At 39.3% G+C, this 24,595-nt stretch overlaps 1 protein-coding gene across 2 annotated transcripts in view; it reads left to right on the top strand.

Annotated features, from left to right (window-relative positions):
• The window catches only part of LOC120769265 (ras-GEF domain-containing family member 1B), a 243,140-nt gene that overhangs the window by 145,208 nt on the left and 73,337 nt on the right, over positions 1-24,595 (top strand). For both annotated transcript variants that reach the window (XM_040096172.1, XM_040096171.1), the window contains one exon: positions 17,719-17,885. In XM_040096172.1, the coding sequence (XP_039952106.1) occupies positions 17,719-17,885 (167 nt within the window). The remainder of the gene's footprint in view (positions 1-17,718; positions 17,886-24,595) is intronic.

Here is a 24,595-nt window from a genome sequence, read left to right as displayed (position 1 = left end):
ACTGGACACTGTCCGATTGGCACTCTCATAATGAGGCCTTTGTGGCAGGTTCTGGACATTTTTTCAATATGAAATGAACTTTTTGATAAATACTTAAATTTTCTGGGCATCCTAACGGACAGGCGTCTGTAGCTGTGGGATTATTCGGGTTTACCGAAGATATCAGCCAACTTACCTAACCTAACCTTACCAGCTCTGTGAGCTCAAATAAAAATCACCACTCGACAGATATATTAGATTAGCTTAAGTACCGAACTTCGACAAATAACTGGCATAGATATTTTACATATATATAATTTTTTGAAGATTTTTCTGGCAACGTAATAGAATATTGAAAAAAAGATATATTAAAGAAAATTTAGCTTACTCGAAAGAACTCATGAGTAGTTTTTGTGTTTTGCTAAACAAAAGATCCTTCGAGAACTGGGTTGCGTCTGTAGCGTGCTCTTCATTTGACCCAAACCGCTTATGTTCTAGCCCTTCTGCAACTCTGGAAAAGAAATTGCTTGTCGTTGAATTTTTTTTGTTATTTTTGGCGAAGTGATCGATTTGTATAGAAAAAGAATCCCAACTATCGGTCGGGGATTTCTTGACGATGTAGCGGAGGTTGCACAGATAAAGCTTTTGGTATTAAAGAACTTCATCAAAGGCACTGCCTGGTTCAGAGAGCACATATTTAATGCTTCCACGGTTGCCTAAACATAAAGCCGAGGCCATGGTTGACGCATGCCCTTATAAGGCTAACTGTTCATCGGGTCATTTCAGCATACATCTACCATGCCAACTTAACGAAAATAAAGAAGACCGGACGTACTGTACGGTCTGTCAGGATTTAAACAGTAATCGGGCTCTGCTATTTCTGATAGGTGTCACTCCATCTTACCTAGGTGAAAAATATCACAACCAAGTGCCCAAGTGCTGAAGAGCAAATCCTACTCACAATCCACTTCCAAAGCTAAGTTCGAGTCCACGAGTTGAAAGACCGTGAACTCTCAAGTCATTTAGCGATACCCGGCGACGAAAATCCCCAATATATCTGGGCTAGAAAATAAATCATTTTTATCCAGAGTAGAATTCTAACCACACAATATGACAATCAATCGTTTTCAGAATCAACATCGACGGTTAAAACTACAGATATAGAATGCGATGACAATAAGTAATAACAAATTATGTGAGATGGTATATAATTGATGAACGACGATAAAAGATGATCTTCTTAGTTTTGTACTCTGGGAATATCGGGAATTGAGATATCGATGAAAATTACATTTAACAGCCTTTTTTTATTCTATCGAAGAATCTATATTTTATAAGTTAAGAAAATTTCCTACAGGGTACTCGTGCGATTTCCCGCCGACCACATGCACACTTTTGGGTGAAACATTAATGGCATTATGGGCATTAATGCCAACAAGCCGATTTATTTCATAAGCATCATTTATGCATTCGTGGCTGCTGCTTAAACCAATTTCTGCAATGCAGTAAGCTTAATGGCTACAATAACAACAAAAGCATGCCACAAACAGATTATACACAAATGAACGCTGAACAGATAGATTTACAAATGTTTTTTCGATGTGATTCAACACAAAAGCACCGTTACGTTTTAATGTAAACTAAATGTTTACTTTAATTTAGTTGTGAGCTACGCTAATTGAGTCAATTAATTCACAATCGTGGTAGGTATTTGCTCCAATCAAATTGCCATAACAAAAGTGTTATCTTCATTAAGATAAAAGTCGAATCCGAAGGCCAAAACTTTGCCTTAGTGCACACGAAAACAATTGTAATTAAGTAACTTAAGCCACGCCAATGGAGCGTTAATGCAATTCAACTTATAATTAGCCAAGTTTGCAGCTGCCGACAATGGCGGCAATATGCGGAGAGCAAGAGCATGCAGCCCGCAACGAGATGAAGAATGCGAAGAAAGAGTAAGACGCTGGTGAAAAGAAGCGCAGTGAAAATTTGAGATGAAAGTAAAAGAATTACAACTACAACTGAAAATACAACTACACTGCATATTTGATACAACACCTTAAAATACAACTACAACCACAAAAACAACTACAACGAAAACTACATAGTACAAAGTACAACTATAACAAAAATACAACTACAAAAACAACTAGGTCTACAACTTAACATATAACTACAACTACAAAAACAACTTCAAACTACAACAAAAACCTTTACAAGCACTACAATAGCCCACTCGTTTCGAGGCAAGCAACAAGGAACTTTTTGTGTGTGTGTGTGTGTGCAAAGAAGGCGTTAATTGCATTATTAAAAACTGAAAGGCGAACGCCAACAAACAGCTTTACACTACCGTTAAGATGATCAGCAGCCACCGCTTGAGTCCAGCTCCCTCGCTCTTGCTGCCTTCAACTTCTTCTTCAAGCAAGAAAAATTAACGAATGTGTTACGCCTGCAGCGGCGACTTGTTAGCCAAGAAAAGAAAAATTTAAATCCGCAAAAACAATAACATTGTGGCAGCATCAGCAGCTGTGCGAACAACAACAAGCCGAAGCTTAACAAGCGCAAGCGGAGTATGAAAACGCTGTAAAGAGCGCAAATATTAATGAAAGCCGCCCAACGGATGCATGTGCCGCCAGCAGCACTGCATGTAAATATGCGCTTATACATATATACGTTATATACAGTTAGCTGCATGTTAAGACATGAGTGCAGTGTACACATAAGCTCCGAGGGCGCGCAGCTTAAACATCGATTTCTCTTATGTGAATTGCTGCAAGCGGGTGGGAGCTGAACGAGGGCGTTTCACGAACAGCAACTAACCAAACAATAAGCGGTATAACAAGTCGGGCGAAAAAACGATAATAAAAATGAAAAAAAAAATATTAAATGAGATGTGTCCACAGCAGCTGCCGATTGAAAAGTGTGTTTTGGTCGTGCTCATAACGTACGGAAAATGAACACACAAGCTACCAATAAAAAGGCACCCACATCTCTTAAGCAGCAATCATCATGAAGCCCTGATATAATGAATTTAACGTTTTAAAATCAAGAGGCTTGTATATATTTTTCCAAAGTTTAAAGGGCGGGCACAGGGGCTTAGAACCAATCTGCGTTCATAATTTTTTCTGTTTTCCAGTTAGTCCATTTCGCTCTCACTCAGCATCCTCTTGGCTCACCCGAGTCTGTTATCATGCTACTCAGACACCTGCTTTTCAAGGCAGCGCTCTACGATGTTGGCTACCAAGCGAATGTCTATATTCTGCTTTCTAGGTAGTGTAGTCTTGCTTCTGTCTCGTGTAGAGCCTCACATAAGTCTAGCGGAGAGTCCTTTGCTAACGTGAGATACTCTGCGTTGATTGTCGACAGTTTTCCACTGGCTTCCTCTATATATAGTAATATACTTAGAAGATCCTAGCGTTGAACTTCCTACCACTGAATTACAGAGCGCTAATCACTACTTTTAGTTAGCGACGCTTCCGGCACCAATCTGGACTTCGGTTGCGATCTCCCAGCCCTTCCCACTGTCATTGTTTGTTTTCTTATTTTGTTTAACTTTCCACCAAAACGTCCGACCACGCATGTTTTTCTGAAGATATGCGTTCAAAGGCGATCCGTACAAAGACAAAGAAGAAGTCTTCTCAGCAAACATCTATCACGCCAAGCTAGCGACGACGGGAAGGTGAACGTACTCTTGGGCTCAGGGCTTTAATACAAGAAAGACGGGATAGTTGCGACATTACACCGTTAACCATTTCTGATGGATGTCACTCGATCATATCGATCAGAGTTCTACAAAAATTCTAAAGAGTACATCCTACTCATAATTCATTTCAAAAGCTAAGCTCAAGTTCGAGAGTTGAAAGGCCATGAAGGTCCCAGATCATTTAGCGTTATCCAAGATGCACCAACTCGGAGGCGATCGATACTACATCCTTCCCAATCGATGTAAGTCAGCCTAACACAGTCGTGGCAATGAAAATCTCAAATATATAGTATGGGTTGAAGATTTTTTCTGCGATAGCTCAAGTCATTTATGAGTTACGGACATAAGTCACATCACAAGTTACGTAACGTAATTGTGCCCGAAAGCACAGTAGCTCAAATCAATGCATTGGTCACCTCCACAAAATTTCAATTTTTGTAGAGTTGGTGACGGCCTAAGGACTCCGCTGTTCTTTGGCTCTGGTATTTTATTGCGATGCAACTCAACAACAAGCTGACACAAAGTCAATTCTTCCCGCATTCAAGCGTTAGGCAACAAGCACCGCTATACACTTCAAAGACCGCGCCGCTTGACAGGTCGGAGCGAAGCTCAAACGTTCATGTTCCTCATGGAACTAAAATTATGAGTCCGTTCAGAACTAGCAACCGCAACTGCTATCAGTTAAACTCTGATAATGCTTTGGACGGGCAGTCAAGTTCGTCTACCAATTCGACGAATTAAATGGTAACCTGACAATAGACACCCAGAGTACACTCCAAAATTGGAACTAACACTCCTCGAAACTTCGAAATGGCGAAGCAGGCAGTGGTGCAACGGATGAAGAAAGACGAAAATGTTCAGCTTTTCTAACATTGCAGATAAGGTTCTTTCCATAATATTACGAGGAAGACTTAACTCCATTTTAAATATGGTACACTGACTGAATCTTATTAGTGTGACTATAGGCCTGGAAAATTCACCATACACTTAAAATTGGAAAAAGTTAGGGTATTAGCATATCTTGGAACTACCACAACCATCTCCAATATTCTAAACCTGGTGAGTCCTCTCTTGAAGAACAAAAATTACGTACTTCGTACGAGATCTACGCCGACATAGATATAGTTAAACACTTAGAAACCCAACGGATGCGCTGGTTAGGTCATGTAGTTCGCATGGAAAATGGTGCTCCAGCGAAAAGTTCCTTCTTTCGAGACGCCCAAACATCCAATAGAAGGACCAAATGCATTGCACATATCTTCACTTGGCATGTACAACTGGCATGACCTCGCAAAGGATGGAAGCAACTGAAAAATTCTCGGCTCAGACCGACCAACTGTTGTAATGCCAAAGAAAATTACGGGTAACACTATCGAACGGTTAAAAATTTTCCATAAAGCATTTGTGCTGTTACAGAAGGTTTTGTGCAAAATGTTGCCGGAGTGCAACCATCAAAAGAAGAGTTACATATTACTTTCCTAAAATGCTTAGAAGATCCATAACTTTAAGGAACAAAGTGCAAATAAAGTTGCACAAAGATTTTTAGTGGCCATAAGCCGAGATTTCGTATTGCTACCAAACTAAAACATATGCTGGCAAACTTTTCACCTTTTTACAGTTGCAACTGGCGACTATATATTTAATGAAATCACATAAACAATCAATGTGCAAATTTCATTTCGCCAAACAAATCGTGATTGTTGTTGTTGTTCGTTTTTGTACAGTTTTAGTATGTATAACAAATTGCAACGGCTGGCAGCAGGCGCAGACTAGTCGCTGCTGTTACTAATTTTAGTAGACGATGTGGCATGGTTGCCATACCATGGAATTGGCAAAAGTTTTTCGGTAACAACAACAAATCAGCAACAGTCAAACATTGCAAATGGACTACCTTTACAACTTGCAAATTGGCAAATCGTAAACAATACACTTGTGAGTACACAGAGCTGAATACATACATAACATATGTGTACATATATATGTATTTAAGCATATATATGTATAAGTTTATGTGTTTAGTTCTATAGAGGCAAGCATTTTCATAACTCTCTGGCAACATGTGACAGCCGCAAAAGCGACAAACAACAGCTACAACTTTTACTCGTTGTTGCAACAAGAAAATCAACAACGTTTGCATGTAACAACAACGGCGCAGGTAACAACTTGCAGAACAAAGTTCGTATGTAAATCAAAGCGAAATGCAAACGACACAAAAGCCACTAATACCGTTAGCAGCGCACACACACACACACACGTATAAACAGAGTGCGCCTCAACTTACCGACATGCAAATCTCCAGCGCTGAGAAGCTGCAGCATACGCACACCCACACACACACATGCTTTCACGCGGCACAAGCTGTAACAACTTTTCCTGCAGCAAAAATAAAGTTGCGAGTTGAATTGTGAGCGTAAAATTACATAAATTCCGCAAAGCTATGTAAGCTGGGCAAAAAGTTGAAAAGCAAAATATTAAGAATCGTTGCAACATTTTTGAAGGCAAAACAATGGCCGAAAAGCAGCAAAAAATTGCGAAAAAATTACGAAAAATAAGGTGAAATTTGGCGCAACCAAAGCGTGTTTACGTGCAGCAGAAGCAAGTTGCGCTTTCAACACAGCCGCCAATATGGGTTGCACTAGCTGCCAGTTGAAGGAGAAAACAAAAACGTGAACTTCGTTTGCAGCGCAGCTAGAATACCCTTCACAAATAAAGAAGTTTCTAGACAAGAACTTAATTTAGAATTGAAGATTCCAAGTGTAGTCAGATCCTTCTCCACCTGGTCTTTCCAATAGAGGTCTTCCTCTTCCTTTGCGAGCACCGGCAGGTACTGCGCCGAATACTCTTAAAGCTGGAGTGCTTTCATTCATTTGGCTCATCCTTCCATCGACTGCTGCGATATTGAGCAGGCTTATCTTAAACTTAAATTTCAATCGTGGAACATGACTTCGTCCAACCATATTACACAAAGAAGCTGATGCATGCTCCTTTTCAGTTCTTTCACGCCGTATTTGAATAGCTCGTCCGGCAATCCATCGGTCCGTGGCGCTTTGTCGTTCTTCAGACAGGTAATTGCTATTCGAATTTCTTCATGGTCGCACAATGGGACGTCTGCCCCATCGTCATCGATTTGGGAAACAGGTTCACGATCTCCTGCTGTTATGCATTCACTGCCATTCGTCAGACTGGAGAAGTGTTCTCTCCATAATTTCAGTAAGCTCTTGGCAACAGCCACTAGATCAGCTCTGGGGGTTCTACAAGAGTATGTTATACGAACATAAATTGCCAAACAAAAAAGTTGTTCATACAAATTTCGTTCGTTCATTTAATATGGCAGCTATGTGCTATAGGGTATAAAAACTGCGAATAACACAAACGCACAACAGTGAAAACTCAGAAAACAAAAAAAATCGAAACTTGCACACCATACCAATCGTAGCAAACTAATTTTCTAGAAATAAGCTTGTCACTCGTAAGCCAAACTGCGGCAGACAGCGGCGCTTGACAGGCAAGAAATGCGAAGATGGAGGAGGTTAAGGGATATAAGTGCTACGAACCCACAGCAGGTACACGAGCAATCGCTTGATCTCAATTTGCACCTTCTACTTCCTCATATCCTCACTACTTCACACTCTCTCACTCTTGCTCGCTCTCTCACACGCCACTCGTCAACTCGGAGTTGTTATTAAGCAGCTATTGATGCATTGACAAGAAAGTTTGCCAACGGTAATAAAGCATAAACTTTACGGCGTCAAAATGCAACGGTTGTTGTGAGTTAGTGCGCCATAACGGTAGTTGTGCGTGGTTGAAGCTGGCGTCGACTGGGTAAAATGAGTAGTTTGCGTGCCAGCAAGTTTCTTAATCAACTCAAATTACCTGGCATGCATACTGGCAGTGTCTTGCGCTTGTCACACAGCAGATAACGGTGCACACTCAAGTGTGAAATGCATGAAAATATCCGTTATTATTTTAAATGGCTTGCTATTAAAAGTATTTAAAAGTGTGAAAAGTTGTTAACCAACTTTTTCATGTAGAAGAAGCGAAGGATTTTGCTTGAACTTACTTTATTGAGGTTATCTGCGCCTGTGCAAATTAATCTTGGTTTCTCAAATGCTAGCAACAAAGTAAGGTGAAGCGAGAAAATGAAGAGGGGAGGGAACTATGAGGAGATATGAAGAAGGTCCACTTAAAGTCGGTCGGTCGGTTTGAGTCTGTCTAATCTCAACCATGGTGGGTGTGGCAGACATTAGAATTCATAAGTGGTATACATGTTGGGATCCAAGCAGCTTGGCTTATGCTCTTCTTCATGCTGTAGTCTTAGGACGTATTCGCATGCCATTTGTTCTACTCTCTTTGGAATTGTGCTTAGTTGTACTTTATCCTTATTTTGCTTCCTTTTCTGTCGCTTGTTCGTGGCGAGTCGGCGAAGATTGTGGCAAAACCAGAATTAATGGACAAAACTGTTTAGCTATATGCTTGGTGGGATTGGCAGAGAATCATATACTGAGCAAATAGCTCATCTACTATCAAACTCTTAATTATATGCTGTCAATTATTGGACCATCCGAAGGAAGGAATTGCTCAAAAGCGTCCAGCGTTGGCCAAAAGGAGAGAAATTGTGCCCCATCACGCACCAATTGTGAGTCGTGAAGCTTGATTGGAAGATTATTCAGCATCCACCTATAGTCAAAATACAGCACCAAGTGATTATTATCGGTTCACGTTCATCAAAATTTTCTGATGGATAATTCGACTCAATAAAAACTTGTAAAAATCGACTGGCCCAGCTTTTTGTCTTTAGAGACCGGAGTTTTCACGAGAGTTTGATTGTGAACTTAAATTCAAGGCGCGTAAAGTGCTGGAAATGTCGTCCCGTAGTTCCCTTATACCGAGTTGGTGATGAGTGCTCTCAGAGAGCAGAAGTGCAAGTCGAGAAGAAAGTCGTTCAGCTCTCAGTAGTGAGCGCAGCTTCTCGAGGTCGAGCCTTCCTTGTGTTTGTTAAAGTACGTTTTTTGCTGCACAGATGCGGGTGCGTGTCTTCGCTTTGATGCGGATTGTGGCTAGACGTTCATCCACCGGGGTGAATGCTCATATTCAGCGATAGAATCTCAAACCGAATTGAAGTAATTGCCTCAAGGACCTATTCGTCTCAGTTGTTGTCCCGTCCATCGCATTTCTTGGACGGCGGTGATGTCAGCCTTTCACGAAGACACCGGACCGGACATTCCAGGTGCATGCATTTAAATCGTAATCCTTAAAACGTTTAAAAGGGGGGTCTCTCATTCGAAGCTGTTTCCTTTTATTAATTGGTTGTATTTCTTACGTGGCGACGTCCAAGCCCAGTGCAAGACCATAGGGAGGGGATATTTCGCCTTCTCACTTTATCTCGCCTTCGAACTGATGTTTCTTGCATACCCGGAGGATACTTGGTTTAAGACCGGATGACGGGAACTGCTGGAGTCACATGTAAAAAAATCTTTTTGGGCATCCCCATGTGAATGGCGTGCAAAGAACTTTCCTCACTTTCGTGAACTTCTACACATGGCTCCATCCACTATTTGTCATTATATTCTTAAAATGATCTCGGGCAAGTAACCGCCGTGGCTGACTCGACTAAAATCCGAATATTTTCATCCAATGATTCAATTGTCTCGATCTTATCTTTCTAGACAAGCGACTTCACACAAAAAGTAGTCCAGCGTTGTTAAATCTCACGATCTTGGAGACCACAGCAAAAGTTTCTTTCAATAAATTAAATCTTTCGCTGGCTGTTTGGTATGTAGCGCCGTCTTGTTGGAAGCAAAGGTCATCCCTATCAACATCTTTCAAGTCAGGCACGAAAAAGTTATGATTAATGGCTCTATAGCATTCCTCATTAATATGGATTTTTGAAGAAATGTGTACCAATGATTCCCTCTGTCGATAGACCAGATCAAGCAGTGACTTTTGAGGATTTAACGGCGTCTCAAGAATGGCTTATGGGCCATTATCAATTCAAAAGCCACAACTTTTTTTGTTATCGTACCCATTCAACCAAAAGTAAGCTTAGTCCCTGAACCAAATTTTCTTCTGGTAAACGGAATCGGTGGCCAGCTCATTTTGGGTCCATTCAGCGAACATGCTAAGCGTTTGCTGGTCGTTCGACTTCAATTCTTGCACGTAATGGATTTTCAAGCTCGCAAACCATAATTCTTCCGAAAGATCTTCCATAATATGGAAGGGCACAGCTCCAATTGTTGTGCGGATCTTTTTTGATACTCTGCCTCGCAGCAAAAATAGCGTCTCGTTGGGCGCTATACGGTCTCTCTGAGGATGCTGATTATTCACAATGGTTGTTCGATTTATAGACACTGTTAGACGATCATATCGACCAAATATCCTGGAAGAGCCAACCGAAGCAATTGGTAATAATTAGCACCAGCTGTTCCGAAGTAAGTCTGTCCATTATTAGATGCAAACCAAACTGATAGTTATTACAGTCACAGCTGTCAAAAACATCAGCTGCGAAAAAAATGTTGATTCTATAAAGTATAAGTTGGTTCCATACTCCTCACATTCAAGTATATGAAATGCTATTCCCAGAAATAGAATATCCCTCAACTGATCAACAAAATATCCTTTCCTATTTCACATGACAGGTGATAATTAAATTACTTTCAATGCTTGCTTAGTTTTAACTGAATAAACAACTAATTTAATGAAAAATGTAAACCAAAAACTGTAGCAACATATAATAATCAAATACATACACCATGGCAACAGCAACAAAGTATATATAAATGGAAACGAGCGCTTCAATTGACAAATGGGAAAAGTTTAACGGTATCCCAAATTGAATTTGTTATTGTACTTGGCATTGGCTTATTGAAGCATAATCCCATCAGAGGAAATTAGCATGCATGTGTGCCCAATATGTATGTGTGTGTGTAAAATTGATATATGAGCGCTTGTGCGCTATATAGATTATATAATAAATCGCCAGCAAAAGCTTCAATATTAATACGCGAATTGAAAAGTCGTTTATCAGATTTGGCATTTGCTATTTGTCCGTCCCAACGCGTGTATCCAAAGCTGCTAAATGCAAGCGCATACATGCATATAAATGTATATGCGTGTGTGCAGTTTGGAATATGAGAACAACAACAACAACAATGCATCACAGTTGAATAAATCGAAACTTTGAATTGGCCACTTAGCTGCATTTCATGGTTAATTAGCACAGTACGTGGTTGGCATGCAGCAACACACATATGTATACACAGGCCATGCATCCCACTATTTGCCGGTTGGAGTGCGAGGCATGAGAGTGCTTGCGGTTAAGGCCACCGCTGGCCTTTGCCACAATTCGATATCCGCCCACTTAAATGCGTCGCGCTGGCATGAGAGCCACTGCCAGGCAACTGCTCGCGATATACATTGTAGTATTGCGCCTACACACAAACATACATATGCATTTAACAAAATATTGAACGCACTTTCGCTAAGTGAAATTAATGCACGTAATGCACAACTAATGAAAACTATTGTAGCATACAACTACACATGCGCACAAGTCGTAGCCGAGCAGGAAATCGGAAAGAGTGAGAGCTGTCAATGAACTGGTACTTTGAAACTAGTCCTCAAGAGTGAAGTTTTAGAAAGTATGCATTCTGGTCCAGCGTACTGTCTTGCCTCTCTGTTTTGACCGATTCCGGCTGGGAATATTATATATTAATGTCATCTTGATAAGTAACGGCGATGCATCAGTTTTATCAGTTTTTGAGATATCGTTCTGAAAATTTGCACACATCATTTTCTTTCTAAAAAGCTGTTTTTTTGTCGAAATCGCCGATGTCGGACTGCTATAGCATATAGCAGCCATACAAACTGAGCGACAGGAACCAATTGTTTGTATGGAAAACTTCTTCATTCAACGAGATATCATCACGAAATGTGGCAGGGACTACTAACTAATACAATAATACAATTTTCGGAGAAATTGTTCCCGTCGGATAACTATAGCATATACCTGCCGTACAAACTGAACGATCGAAAACAAGTGCTTTCCTGAAAACTTTTTTGTTTGAAGAGATATCATCACGAAATTTGGTATGGGTTATTATTTATAACACTTATACTATCTCCCTAAAAATGATTCAGTTCACATCACTAGAACATATAGCTGACATACAAACTGAGCGCCAGGAGCCAATTGTTTGTATGGAAAACTTCTTCATTCAACGAGATTTCATCACGAAGTTTGGCATGCATTATTACCTAAAACAATAAAACAAGCTCCAAAAAAATTCGATCGGTAAACTATAGCACATAGGTCCCATACCAGCTGAACGACCGGAATCAATTACTTGTATGGAAAACTTTTTTATTTCTGAAGGCATTTATAGCTTCAGTTTGATTTATTTTCTTTTACTTCTAGCAACTAGAGATAGTTAAAGAAGCAAGTTATAAAAGTTACTAGTGAAGACACGCGTTCATCGATAATTATCGATAGCGCCGATATATCAAATTTTTTTAAAGCAATATTTTTCCCAACCAATGACAAGCCGAATGCGAAATGTTTAGCCTCCCATAATCATTTTTGTACTTGTTCTTAGTTTTACCAAACAGGTATCAATATTTAACTTGTTGGAATTCGTCATAAGCCTTGCGCTGACTTTTAGCGCTATCGGTGACCGACTCTTCAATGCATATTGTATGCGCTGCGGCAATTCTATCGCAACGTTGCAGCATTTTCAGTTCTCGCATTTCATTTTCATTATTCCACCTTTTTATAGCGTGCCAGTTAGCGAACCGAGAGGCAAGCCGCCGCTTCGTGGTTGACGGTTGGCAGTCAGTGGTCGCAATTCGCCAGTAGTCACTGCATTATTACGGCCGAACTCGTCCGAATTTTTCAAATTACTGTTGCATAACAGATGAATTCTTACATGCGCCTCCACACTCACATATGCTTGTGTGGGTAGCAATTTCATGTGTGTGTGCGTGCCTTGCTCTCTGTCATTTCGACTGCAGTATTGTGGCGTTGCAATGCTGCGGGTGTGGTTCGCTAATGTTTATGTGTGTGTGTCTGCGTTTCGGTGATAAGGTAAACCCCAAGCTGGTCACAGCTGACTTTGGTTGATTTTTGGCCACTATGATATGTTTAAGTGTATGCGTCAGTCGCGAAGTATTTAACATTATACTGAGAGTATACTTGCATTAGGGAAACTGAGTATCAATACGATGTTTACATACTATATACGAGTACTATATACATAAATATGAATAGTTCTCACCTTTCATAGGTTAGTGGGATTTTTTGAAAAAAATCGTAGGTGACCATTTAGACTTACCTGATGAATATAACAAAAAATGTGACGCAAACTGCTCTCTCACCATATATAACAAAGTCTTTGCTTAATACCCTGTTTACCCTGGCTGCATAAGCCAAGAGGATCTTTGAGAAATTGAAAAGGGTTGTCTACAAAGGAGATATTTTCTGCATAATAAAAAACTGTAGATATTCTCTGGTCGCTCAACAATCTCCGAAGCTTTTTTGAACCTAGACGATGCATAAAAGGATGGAGTCATGTGTAGAAGTTTACACAAGTGATGAAAGTTCTCAGATCGCCATTCACTTGGGGGTGGCCAGAAACGATTCTTTTCAATATGGCTCCAGCAGCTTACGACTTCTGGTCTTAGACCAAGTATCCTCTGGGTAACCAAAGGACATCCGTTTAAAGGCGAGAAAAGTGGGAAGGCGAACCATCCCTCCCCGGGGAAAGTTAGATTCGAAGAGTTCCGCCTTTGTTCATGGATAGAGGACTTTACTTCTCAATTGCTTACTCAATCTCAAGTAGCACCTGCTGGTAAGAGTTATTCTGCGTAGGATTTCGAGGCTGATTGTTGTCGATGTTAAAGATGATTCCAAGACAGACGAATTTATCCTCAACTCGGCAAAGTCGCGAGTACGACGACTGTTTATTTGATGACAGGAAATATTTAGTCTTGCCCTCGTTCCCTACCACACCCATTTGCTTCGATTCTTTGTCTAGCCTGAAGGAAGCAGAACTAACGGCGCGGTTGTTATTGTCATTGGCATACTTCAGCAGCTTTACACTTTCATAGAAGATTATACCTTCTCTATTTAGATCTAAAACTCGAATTATTTTTTCCAGCAGTAGATTGAAGAAGTCGCATAATAGGGATTCACCTTGCCTGAGGCCTCGTTTGTTATTGAACGGCTCAGAGAAGTCTTTCGTGATCCTGGCGGAGCTTTCGGTATTACTTAACGTCAGTTTACACAGCGGGGATACCTAATTCAGACATAGCGGCATACAGGCATCTTCTTTTCGTGCTGTCAAAAGCATCACGACGAAAAGGTAGGCTTATCCTAGTTGGAGCTGATTGATTGAAGAGCACACTTAAATTCCAATCGTCGGGCATGCTTTCGTTCAACCATATTCTAAAAAAAAGCTGATGCATGCTTCTTATCAGTTCTTCGCCGACGTGTTTGAATAGCTCGGCCGGCAATCCATCGCCACCCTCCCCGCTTTGTTGTTTTTCAGACGGGTAATTGCTATTCGAATTTCTTTATGGTCGGGCATCGTCACCATCTCTGGTCTTATGTTTCCACTGCCCTTCGGCAAGTTTGAGAAGTATTCCCTCCATAATTTTAATATGCTCTTGGCATCAGTCACCAGATCGCCTCTGTAGATCCTACAAGAGTATGCTCCTGTACTTCACCGTAAAATAAAAAAATATTTGAATTTTCTTAACAATTAGGGTTGTTTTTTAAAGTGATATTAGAATCTTATTGGAAAGCCCCGTATGTATATGGCAGACTAACGGTAGAATCACGATCTTCTACACAGTTATTGAGCTTCAAAATCATCGAAATACAAAGGTTTGAATGAGGGATCCACATATAGTCCAACAAATCTGCTTTGGAAAAAGGACTTCAATAAATCAACTTCAATGCTGACATAGTGTTCAAAAATGCCCCGAAAAACACATGCTAACTTTTTCAAACTAATTGTGCGGCACCTAAACTCTTCTTACAAGCCCACAGTAAAGATTTTCTAAGGCAAAATTGTACATTTTAGTTCCAAAAATATAGCGCCATAACAATTATATTACTGCGGCTGCTCTTTGAATTAGAAATTAATGAAATTCACATCACATCACATTTTTGTATTTCTCTACATTGCAACCACAAAAACTGTGAATGAGCTGCTCATAGGCCGAACGAACCACAACTGCACTTTAGTAACGAAGTCACGTGCGCATGCGCAATTACCACTGGTGATAGGCAAAATTATACTCCCTTGGCAACCAAACACACACACATACATACACTCGCTGCTCAATGCCTAGACAATTTTACTGTTATCGCAACTCTCAAGATAACTGCGAATACAGTTCTTCAACAACTCGACATCTGTAACCGTAAGCCACTTTTGCACTTCACCGAACAGATTTGTGCTCGCTAGTAATCTGTTTGCCGTGCACACGCACACACACTCATGCTCCAAATGAAAGCACTGAAATGAACACAATATGAAATGTAACCATTTAGACAATTCGTGTACAAACACCCACTCAAGTGGGATCACACATACGTTGATACATTTCTGTACATATGCTCGGAAGAATACATACATACATAGTTGATGGGAATACAGTGTATGTATGTATCGGTATATATGTACATATGGTCGCGTATTTGCCAGCATTATGTCGAAACAAGCTGGATTAGTTAGTTTACAAGTTAGCTGAACAACTCTTGAGCGCCAATAGAGTAGCACAAGAAGCAGCAATCACTTAAGTAAGCAGCCAAAGTATCCACTCACACAACTTGAACACGCCCTACATATGACTGCGGAGTGTTTCGGTTATTCTTATGCAACCATTTAAACAAACTCATTTGAGAGTATGCTATGCGAAAATAAATTGTATCATATTATACATCATATATATCATTTATATGTATGTATACAGTCAGCCTTTACCATTCGTCGTAATATGTAGAGTGGCTGTCTGAACGCACACATCGAACTTTAGGAGGCCCATTGTGAAATCACCGAGCTAAAATCTTCAGCCATTTTATTATTTCCTTTCTAAGCACCTGATGAAGTTCATGAGTACGAAAAATTGTATCTATGCAACCCCCGAAAGATTGTCAAGAAACCCTTGGCCGATAGTAACGATTTTTTCTATACAATGCTTTACATTTACATAAAAGATGTACTATAGTCGTTTCTTCTTCTATAGTCTATTCTTATTTTACCTCCCGACAGCCTGCTGACAAGTCTGCCAATAATACAGTGGCCTAATAAGAGTTCTTATGTCATTGCTTTTGCGTTTTATTAGTTTGCAGGTTAGGCAGCACCTCCACCGAAATTCAGCTACTTGTATATTTATGACCTGTTTGTCGATTAAATATCCACAAGTAGCCAGAGGCGTATAAGCTCCCGCCTTGCCGGGGCCTAATTGCAGGGTTGTGCCTGCTCTAGCTAGTTTATCTGGTTCACAGTTACCAGGAATATATCTCACTCTGCAGAAAAAGATGTTAGAGCTGCCAAGAGATCATGACATTCTTTCACCATCTTTGATGGAACCTTAAGAGACTACAGAGACTACTGAGCTATCTGTATACATAAATATAGTTCTTATTGTATTCACACTCTTTGTTAAAGATGTTAAAGTATCGCTAGAAGGATGAGGGAGGGGTAAATCGTCAGGAGCTCTCTATCAACTTCAGCTTCAATTTTCCTGACTATTGCAGTGTTCTTTTCAGTGTCCCATTAAGATAGCGCTAGATTTACGGTCCCGAAATGCAGCCTCCTACAAAGAAGTGACTATCCACCTTGATAGCAGAGCAGCTATACTTGCCGTAAGCTCCTTAACCGTGCGGTTAGAGCTGTTTGAGGAATATCTTATCTGGTTATCAATAGCAGCAAGTCACTTTATGATAAGCTAATATAGTTGTAAGGTCATAGCGAAATCGCAGATAACTGTATAGATGATAAGCTGGAAAGAAAGGGTACCGTAGTTCAGCTTTCAGTAGAATGGTCGGTACTCCGCACTTCCGTGTTTTTTACTACCGGAGAGGTTGACCTCGTAGGAGCTGGGCCAGCATTGGACCATCATCGGCTCTTTCGCCAGCGCAAGAACCTTTTGGCTATTTGGAAGCTATTTTGGAAGCTATTTTGAGCAAGATGATATGTTGATGAGGTTGATCTCTTCAATTTTGAACACAATCGTTCAGTAAGTGTCCGTTACGTTAAGAAATTAGGGTACATTGCTAACTTAAGCCAAAGGAAAGTCTGCTTTCAATGAACAAAAAAATAAAAATACTTACATGCAATACATAGAGAACGAAGTACTTCCAAGAATACCGAAGTACTCGATTTCTCCTCCATATTTTAGAAATTTAAGCCGGTCATGCTCAATGCTAACGGTATTTTGTGCGCGTTCGCCTATATAGGAATTCCAATGTCAATCCAATCAAAGGCTCATATAACAAATACCGATGTAGACAATGAAATAACGGCACGTACGCAAGATGCACACACAAACGCATATGTAAGCAGGCACACATACATAGATACAAAGCTTAACTGGGTCGCTATGCGCTTGTGTAAACAGGAACTCTCGGATATTTTAGCTACGTGGAAACTGTGTTGTGGATGAAATCGTGCAAGATTGCTGGGGGCGAGGAGTAAAGAGAAACTTTCTTAGCAAATGTAAACTTTCAGCGCAACTGAAGTATGAACTCTTGCTTTTTTTCACCGCTTACTATGGGCTATTTTAACTTATTGAACTAGAGTACTACCATATATACCACACATATTTTCAAGGCGGATGCTCAGCACACATATACACACACACACACTTTATTTTCATATATAAACTACATATGTGCAGCTCGTTTGTTGCATCTGCACACATTCCACGTGGCAACGCCGACATGCCGTTTGCATTCCTTTTCATTACACACAATACTTTTACTCGGTTCTTACATAACCCGTTATTCTATTGTGCATTGTCTGGTTTTGCAGTTTGCCAAACGGTCACATCAATATTATGGCCTTCGATCGCATGGCGGCCATTGTTGGCGCCTTCACCAAGCACATGCATGCCGTTAAGTCGCCAAACGAAGCACCACCTGGCGAGTATAAGACCTTCTGCCAGCACATGCAGCGCTCATCGAAATTGAGCGAAACGGGTAAGTCAGCTAAAGCGCTTATAAACTTTTATATAACAGTATGTGTATATATGTGCGTATATGTTAACTGAGGTATTTAAAGTCGCAATGGCAGCGCCAAATTTAAAGGGGAAATGAAGAGAATTGGCAGAACTTTAAAGACATTTATGACTATTTAATATTGGAATTTAATTTGAAAAGTTTAATCTCTACTGTTAAAGAGAAAATAGATTGTGCTTTAAAAACTTATATCTAATATAAAAATATAAAAAATTCATAAGAAATAAAAATAAAAAGAAGAGAACAGAATAACTTCTACTACACTAAAGCCATAATACCCCTCACAGGTGTATTTTACAGCATAAATAGGCATAAAAAATGTTTATCTTGATTTTGAGCAGTCAGTTGGTATGACAGCTATAGGCTATAGTAGTTCGATGATCTTAGATTATAGTACTGAATGACGCAAAAGTCTGTACCAAATTTCGTGAAGATATCTTATCAAATAAAAGGGTTTTCCATACAAGGACTTGATTTGATCAGTTATTATGGCAGCTATATGCTATTGTGCTCCGATCTTAAGAATTTCCTCAGAGATTATAGCTTCGTATAGCATAAAAGTCTGTGCTAAATTTCGTGAAAATATCTTATCAATTACAAAAGTTTTCCATACAAAGACTTGATTCTGATCGCGCAGTTTGTATGGTAGCTATATGCTATAGTAAACCGATCTGAACAATTTGCTTAGAGATTATAGCGCTGTATAACACAAAAGTCAATACCAAATCTCGTGAAGATATGTTATCAAATAAAAACGTTTTCCATACAAGGACTTGATTTTGAACGAGTAGTTTGTATGGCAGCTATATGCTATAGTAATCCGATCTAAATAAAACGATCGGAGATTAAAGCGCTACCTTGGATTATAATCTGTACCATATTTCGTGAAGATATCTCATCAAATAAAAAAGTTTTCCATACAAGGACTTGATTCTGATAGCGCAATTTATATACGTATGGCAGCTATATACTATAGTAGTCCGATCCGAACAATTTCTTCGCAGGTTGTAGCGCTCTACGACAGAAAAATCTGTACCAAATTTCGGGAAGATAATTAAAAAATATATTAATTAGTAAAAAGTAATGAAGGAAATATATTACTCTCTCTCTCTCTCACACACTCTATTGCTTACATCCATTTATTAAATTCCCACCAATATAATGGCTTTAAAGCGTTTGTAATCAATAAAAAAGTACCCTCGCGCACATTAAATGAAGTGAACGGTGTTTAAAATGCCTCAATAAGCCGTTTAGTTGCTCATTGACTGAATTGAACTGAACTGAGCGGTGCTGAGCTGGCCAGAACATTAAATGGAATGAAACAGCTGAGCAATCAAGCGGCAAATAAACCTACTTATCGACACATTGCATCGCAGTAACACACAGTTACACGTACATACATAACATAAGCACACTTACATACATACAGCACGTATACACACAACACACATACAAACATAAAAGCAAGTGCTCATTCCCTTGGCACAGAGCGACAAAAGGAGTGCATTACAAGGCTGGCCAAAGTGAACTGGTTAAAGGGAACGAGCTAACAGCAAATACACACGCATACATGCACATGGAAGTCAACAACAACTTGGCCTCTGCTCAGTTTACTTCAAGCGAGAACTATAAAAACAGCGATAACCTCAGAGTAATGGTTGCGCAAAAATTTCCTAAGTGGTGTGGGAGCTGTTTAGAAAATTTTAATTGGTTCAAGCAACAAAAGCGGACTGAGAGACTTCATATGTTGACGTATGATTGCACTAAGTGCATGGAGTTAAGTAACGAAACGAAAATTACAGTGTACTGGTCAACAAATTTATTAGTTTTTTTAATTTTTTTTTAAATATATTTTATTTAAGTCTTAAAAAAGTTAATTTAAGGCCCAACATACAGTTGCTACGAGTACAAATGTTCCTTAATTGAGTTTCGAGTAATTGATATTTTGATTTTGATATTTGAATCCAAAATGTATTAAATATTCTGATATTGTTTTTAAGATCTTTAAGTTTCTAGAATTTGAAATTTTTTTTCACTTTTTTTATTTTTTTATAAATGCTTATGCGTTCAAACTCATACTTCATTAACTTACTTACGTATAATTTTTGCATCAACAAGAACAGCAGTTCATAGAAGTATTAAATCCCACACGCCACTTTTCTGCTGACCAGTGTTGCCGTAGAAAATTTCAATTTATTTTTCCTCTCCCTCAGTTTTCTCTCTCGATGTGTGGAAAGGAAAGCATGTGTACTTATAAAAAGTTTAATTGAATTAACCAAATTTGTAAGCAACACTTTTTAATCAATTTCAGTTCATTATTCTCCATATTTAAGTTTTAAAGCTTTAAAAGAGAGTGAGATGATTGATTCTGAAATATTTGCAAATGTTCATGCATAAACACGGCAGGGTGGTTTTAAGAAAAAATATTGTTTTTAAGGAATTCGATGTCCTATCGTGTTTTATTAACAAAAGTGGTGTTTTCAAAAACCTCTCACAAAGTTGAGCTATTTTACTTGCATGTCTAAAAATATGAGATGCAAGTACCAGTAAAATAAAAAACTTGGCAAAAGTGGGGTATTTGAGGAGAAAGTGTTGAGAAGATTCCATCGCATCTTCTTCCAAAGAGCTGAAGCAGCTGGTACCCGGTAAGATATATTTTATCTAATTGCATATATACAGATCACACAGTGCTCAGTTAGAGGAGTTTGCTTAAGCTCTTACGATTTACTCTGTGCCGGAAGAACCTTGCGACGAGACAGCCGCTGGTGGTTGATCAGTCCAGTTCAGTAGTGAACCACAAGAAGCCAACAAGGCTTGTTCTCGCTAAACAGCTTATCAATCTTAGAGTTCCCGGCAATACCGCTGTGACCAGGCACCCAAACCAACTAAACATAAAATAACTTGACGCTAGAGATGAGAAGTCTACACATTCTTTCACTAGTCTGGAGCACACAGTCGGCGAATATCGCAGCCGAACTATCCGATTGGATAGTCACCACTCTGAGAAAACTGTGAAAACTATCTGTGAACGGGTAAGCGAAACCCAAAGCTAAGCTCTACGCCCTCGTAGTTCAAGTAATTTGGATTGATTGAAATCAAAGTGTGCGCTGAATCCAGAGTACTCAGGCATTCAAGTACCCAGATTCTTTGAATCTGAGGGCAGCATTCTGCCAATATCGATCTGGATATATCCACCGGTGCAGCAAGACATTCAGTGTCGTAGCTGGTGTGGCTCTTAGTGCAGCACAATTACCGATGACAGCAGCCCGTTGAACACTAGTCAATTAGCGAGGTCATTTTTTTTTTCTGAGGATGGAGCCATGTGTAGAACTTTACGCAAGTGAGGAGAGTGGCCACAAATGATTCTTTTACATATGACACGCAGCTCACGACTTCCGGCCTTATACCAAGTATCCTCTGGATAGCTAAAAAGCATCGGTTTGGTGGCAAGCTAAAGTGAGAAGTTTAAACATCCCTCCCCAGGGTTGTGCGCTCGTTTTAGGACCCACCACGTCAGAAAGATCTCTAATGGAAAGAAGAAAACGACTTTGCTGCTGTAAAATCGGTTATAATCTCGTAAGCGGTATCTACGCCAATAAATAAGAAGAAATAGCTTGCCCAGCGCCCTCCACCAACTCGTTAAACAATTCGTAAATCCAAGGAAGACGACGACTAAACAACTCAACACTAAAGTTGAGTTTTGTGGTTTCATAGAAGCAGAGAACAACTTTTGGTTAGAGTTTACATCTTTTGCCAATGACTTCCTTGCAGCAGCACAGGACAACCGATGACTTTCTTGCTCTTTTCTCGCTGTTGGGTTTCGATAAGAGCTCTCTGTCTAGTATGGGTCCAAGTTACATACTTACTCGTAACTCTATCAGCAGGTCGAAAACGCGTTTCATTCATTAAAACCAGTTCAGTTTTACTCAAATTTAAGGAGAGGGGACAAATTCCGGGCTGCACCACAATAAGCTTGTCGAATAAACTCACAAATCAACAAGAAACTCAAATATCAAACACACACACTTACACATAAGCAGTTCGTATGTATGTATATATGCACGTATGTATGTATGTATACTGAACATAAACCAAAAGAAGTTGCTCTGTTTTTATGCTCACAACAGTGCTAATGCAAATGTTGATAATAAAGCCATAAACTTTATATAAATATGCAAACACAAACAGCAACAAAAACGCCGCATCAGCAAGCAGGCACACACGCAGCTGTCACGCAAACAACAGAACAACAGAAAAAACTGCAGCGATTGCAGGCAAGTGTTAACAACAGTTTAAAAGCGTTTTTTGGCAAAACAAATAAAGACCAAAAATCAAAACCAAAACAAAAGCAACCACAAAATACAACAAAATTCACCAGCGAGCAGCCAACCACAAAAGCGGCGCTGACAAACAGCGTCTGGTTTATGCAACTGTTGCTATGGCTATGGCTGTTCTTGTTCTTGTATCCACTTGAGTGCGAGTGTATTTGTGTGCTGCATTTAAATCTGTTATAATTTAACGCAGAAATTAAATGGCACGAGCCGCAAGGACATAAGCAAGCAACGGCACTAACTCTCACTTACACACACACACACAGGCATAAATGCACTCACACAAACATAAGTCGCAGTCGCAGCCACAGCAGGATAACAGCACTTGCCGGGCGGCGCAACATTAATGGCCATAACGATAATTGTCCGTCTGTCTGAATGAATGAATAAAGATATGGCTGTGTCTGTGCGTGTTTACAAAACACTCTTCAGAATTTCCACTTGCATGTGTGTGTGCGAGCTAGTGTCCTTACGCTGGTCCTTGTGGGTAGTAAAAATATTTTATTTGCATCTTTTAGATAATCCTCAGTGGTTCAGCTGTGCGGCATAACAAGAATTCACTGTAAGAGCGCATGTGTTTTCTGTTCGCCTAAATTTAAACGGCTGGCAACATCATTTTGTGCCGGAAAAAATTTACAAAGCAGACTAAGGCATTAACAAAAATAATTTATACTTGAAATTTCGTAAATTTTTAATTTTTTATTAATGTGTATTTAAGTTATCTAGGCATATGGGTTTATGGTTCTAAAATTTTTCCATACAAACCTTGATTCCAATCGTTCAGTTTTAATGGCAGCTATATGATATCGACGGCTCCAAAAAATGCTGAGAAAATAACATACGTAGGTTGCCTTTTTATTTCGATATTTGGCAACCATAGAGTTGCAATCTGACAATGTGTTGTCTACAGTAATTTAAAATGTTCATCTTTTCCAAAAAATTAAACTAAATCGCAAGCATTTTCGCGCGATTATTTTCTACAACTTTAAAAGTGAATTAAATTATCAAAAGTGCATCGATGAGCTTAATTTTAATTTTGACAATGAAGCTCCATCAAGCACGAGTATTTATCGATGGCCGAAGTTCCAGAAACTATTTATGCAGTGAGCACGCTGATATTGCAAGATTATCATGCGAACTATCGTGAGATTGAGACAACTATGAGCATTATGGGAACAGCACACATTCAAAATTGCAATAACATTTGATCGTAGACATTTTTTTTCATTTTAGATCTCACACATTTTGTCAATCGCTCAAACAAAGTCTCCGGTCGATTGGTCGAAAGAAATGTAAAAAAAAAATACTATAACGATGCTTCGAAATATCAAATGTCCATGACAATATGACAGGTAATGAAGCGGAGATTTATTCGTATGAACCGGAATATATGGGTGTTCCAAGAAGAGCAAAATCCTACAAGCCTTTTTTTTTTTAGAAGATGTATATATCGCAACCATACCACTAGAACAAAGCAGTAGCAGTACCTTCTGGGTGGTACACAACCATTTGTCTTTCAAGAAATCAGGAAAACCATCCACCGAAGACGGAAAACTGTTAACTGCGACAAAGCGTCTTAGAGCTCCGCTGAAAAACTGTACTTTTTTAGTACTCAAAACAACGATTGCATACACCGTATAGTCCAAACTTTCAACCGAATGATTTATTTTATTCCAGTACGTAAAAGATAAACTAAGAGGTCAACATTTTTTGACACCTGAAGAAGAGGTTGATCCGTTCAAAATGTATGTTTGGGAGATACCTTAATCAGAATGGCAAAATAAGCTTCGACAATTGACTCAAAAGCATACAAAAGTATATAGATCTTAATGGAAAATATTAAAAAATAACAATAAAGCCATTTTTGAAAATAAAAATTTATTTTTTCAATGCAATTTTAATCTAACTTACTCCTAAGGTCAGCTGGATTAATGGCTCAGCTGTTCAAATTCGGCGATGAGGGCCTAATGCCTACTCCTTCTCAAATATCAGTATCCTCTATCCTATTCACAAGTAGAGAGATGCGCAGTCTGCGCTAATTACCGCTGAAACAGCTTCCTCAACAAAACAGCAAAAACGCCAAAATATTGGGCAGTTAAAAAAGTCATTACGCATTTCTAACCAAACTTCAACTTATATCTTTTTTATATTTTCGTCTCCCGTTATCATTCGCATCATAAATGGTTCGATTTCAATTCGTTTCAATAAAGAATCACAGATGTTAATTCTGTGCATTAAATTTTTCAATAGATGTGGTACCCAAACATCGAGCTTCTTTTTGTAGAGTTCTAAACTGTTTAATGATGAATGTAAAGTTCCCTAGCGGTGTCATGGCTGCTT

Source organism: Bactrocera tryoni, chromosome 2 (assembly GCF_016617805.1).
Source record: "Bactrocera tryoni isolate S06 chromosome 2, CSIRO_BtryS06_freeze2, whole genome shotgun sequence".
Lineage (NCBI taxonomy): Eukaryota > Metazoa > Arthropoda > Insecta > Diptera > Tephritidae > Bactrocera > Bactrocera tryoni.
The sequence above is the reverse complement of the archived record's forward strand: the minus strand, read 5'-3'. Positions and strand labels throughout refer to the sequence as shown.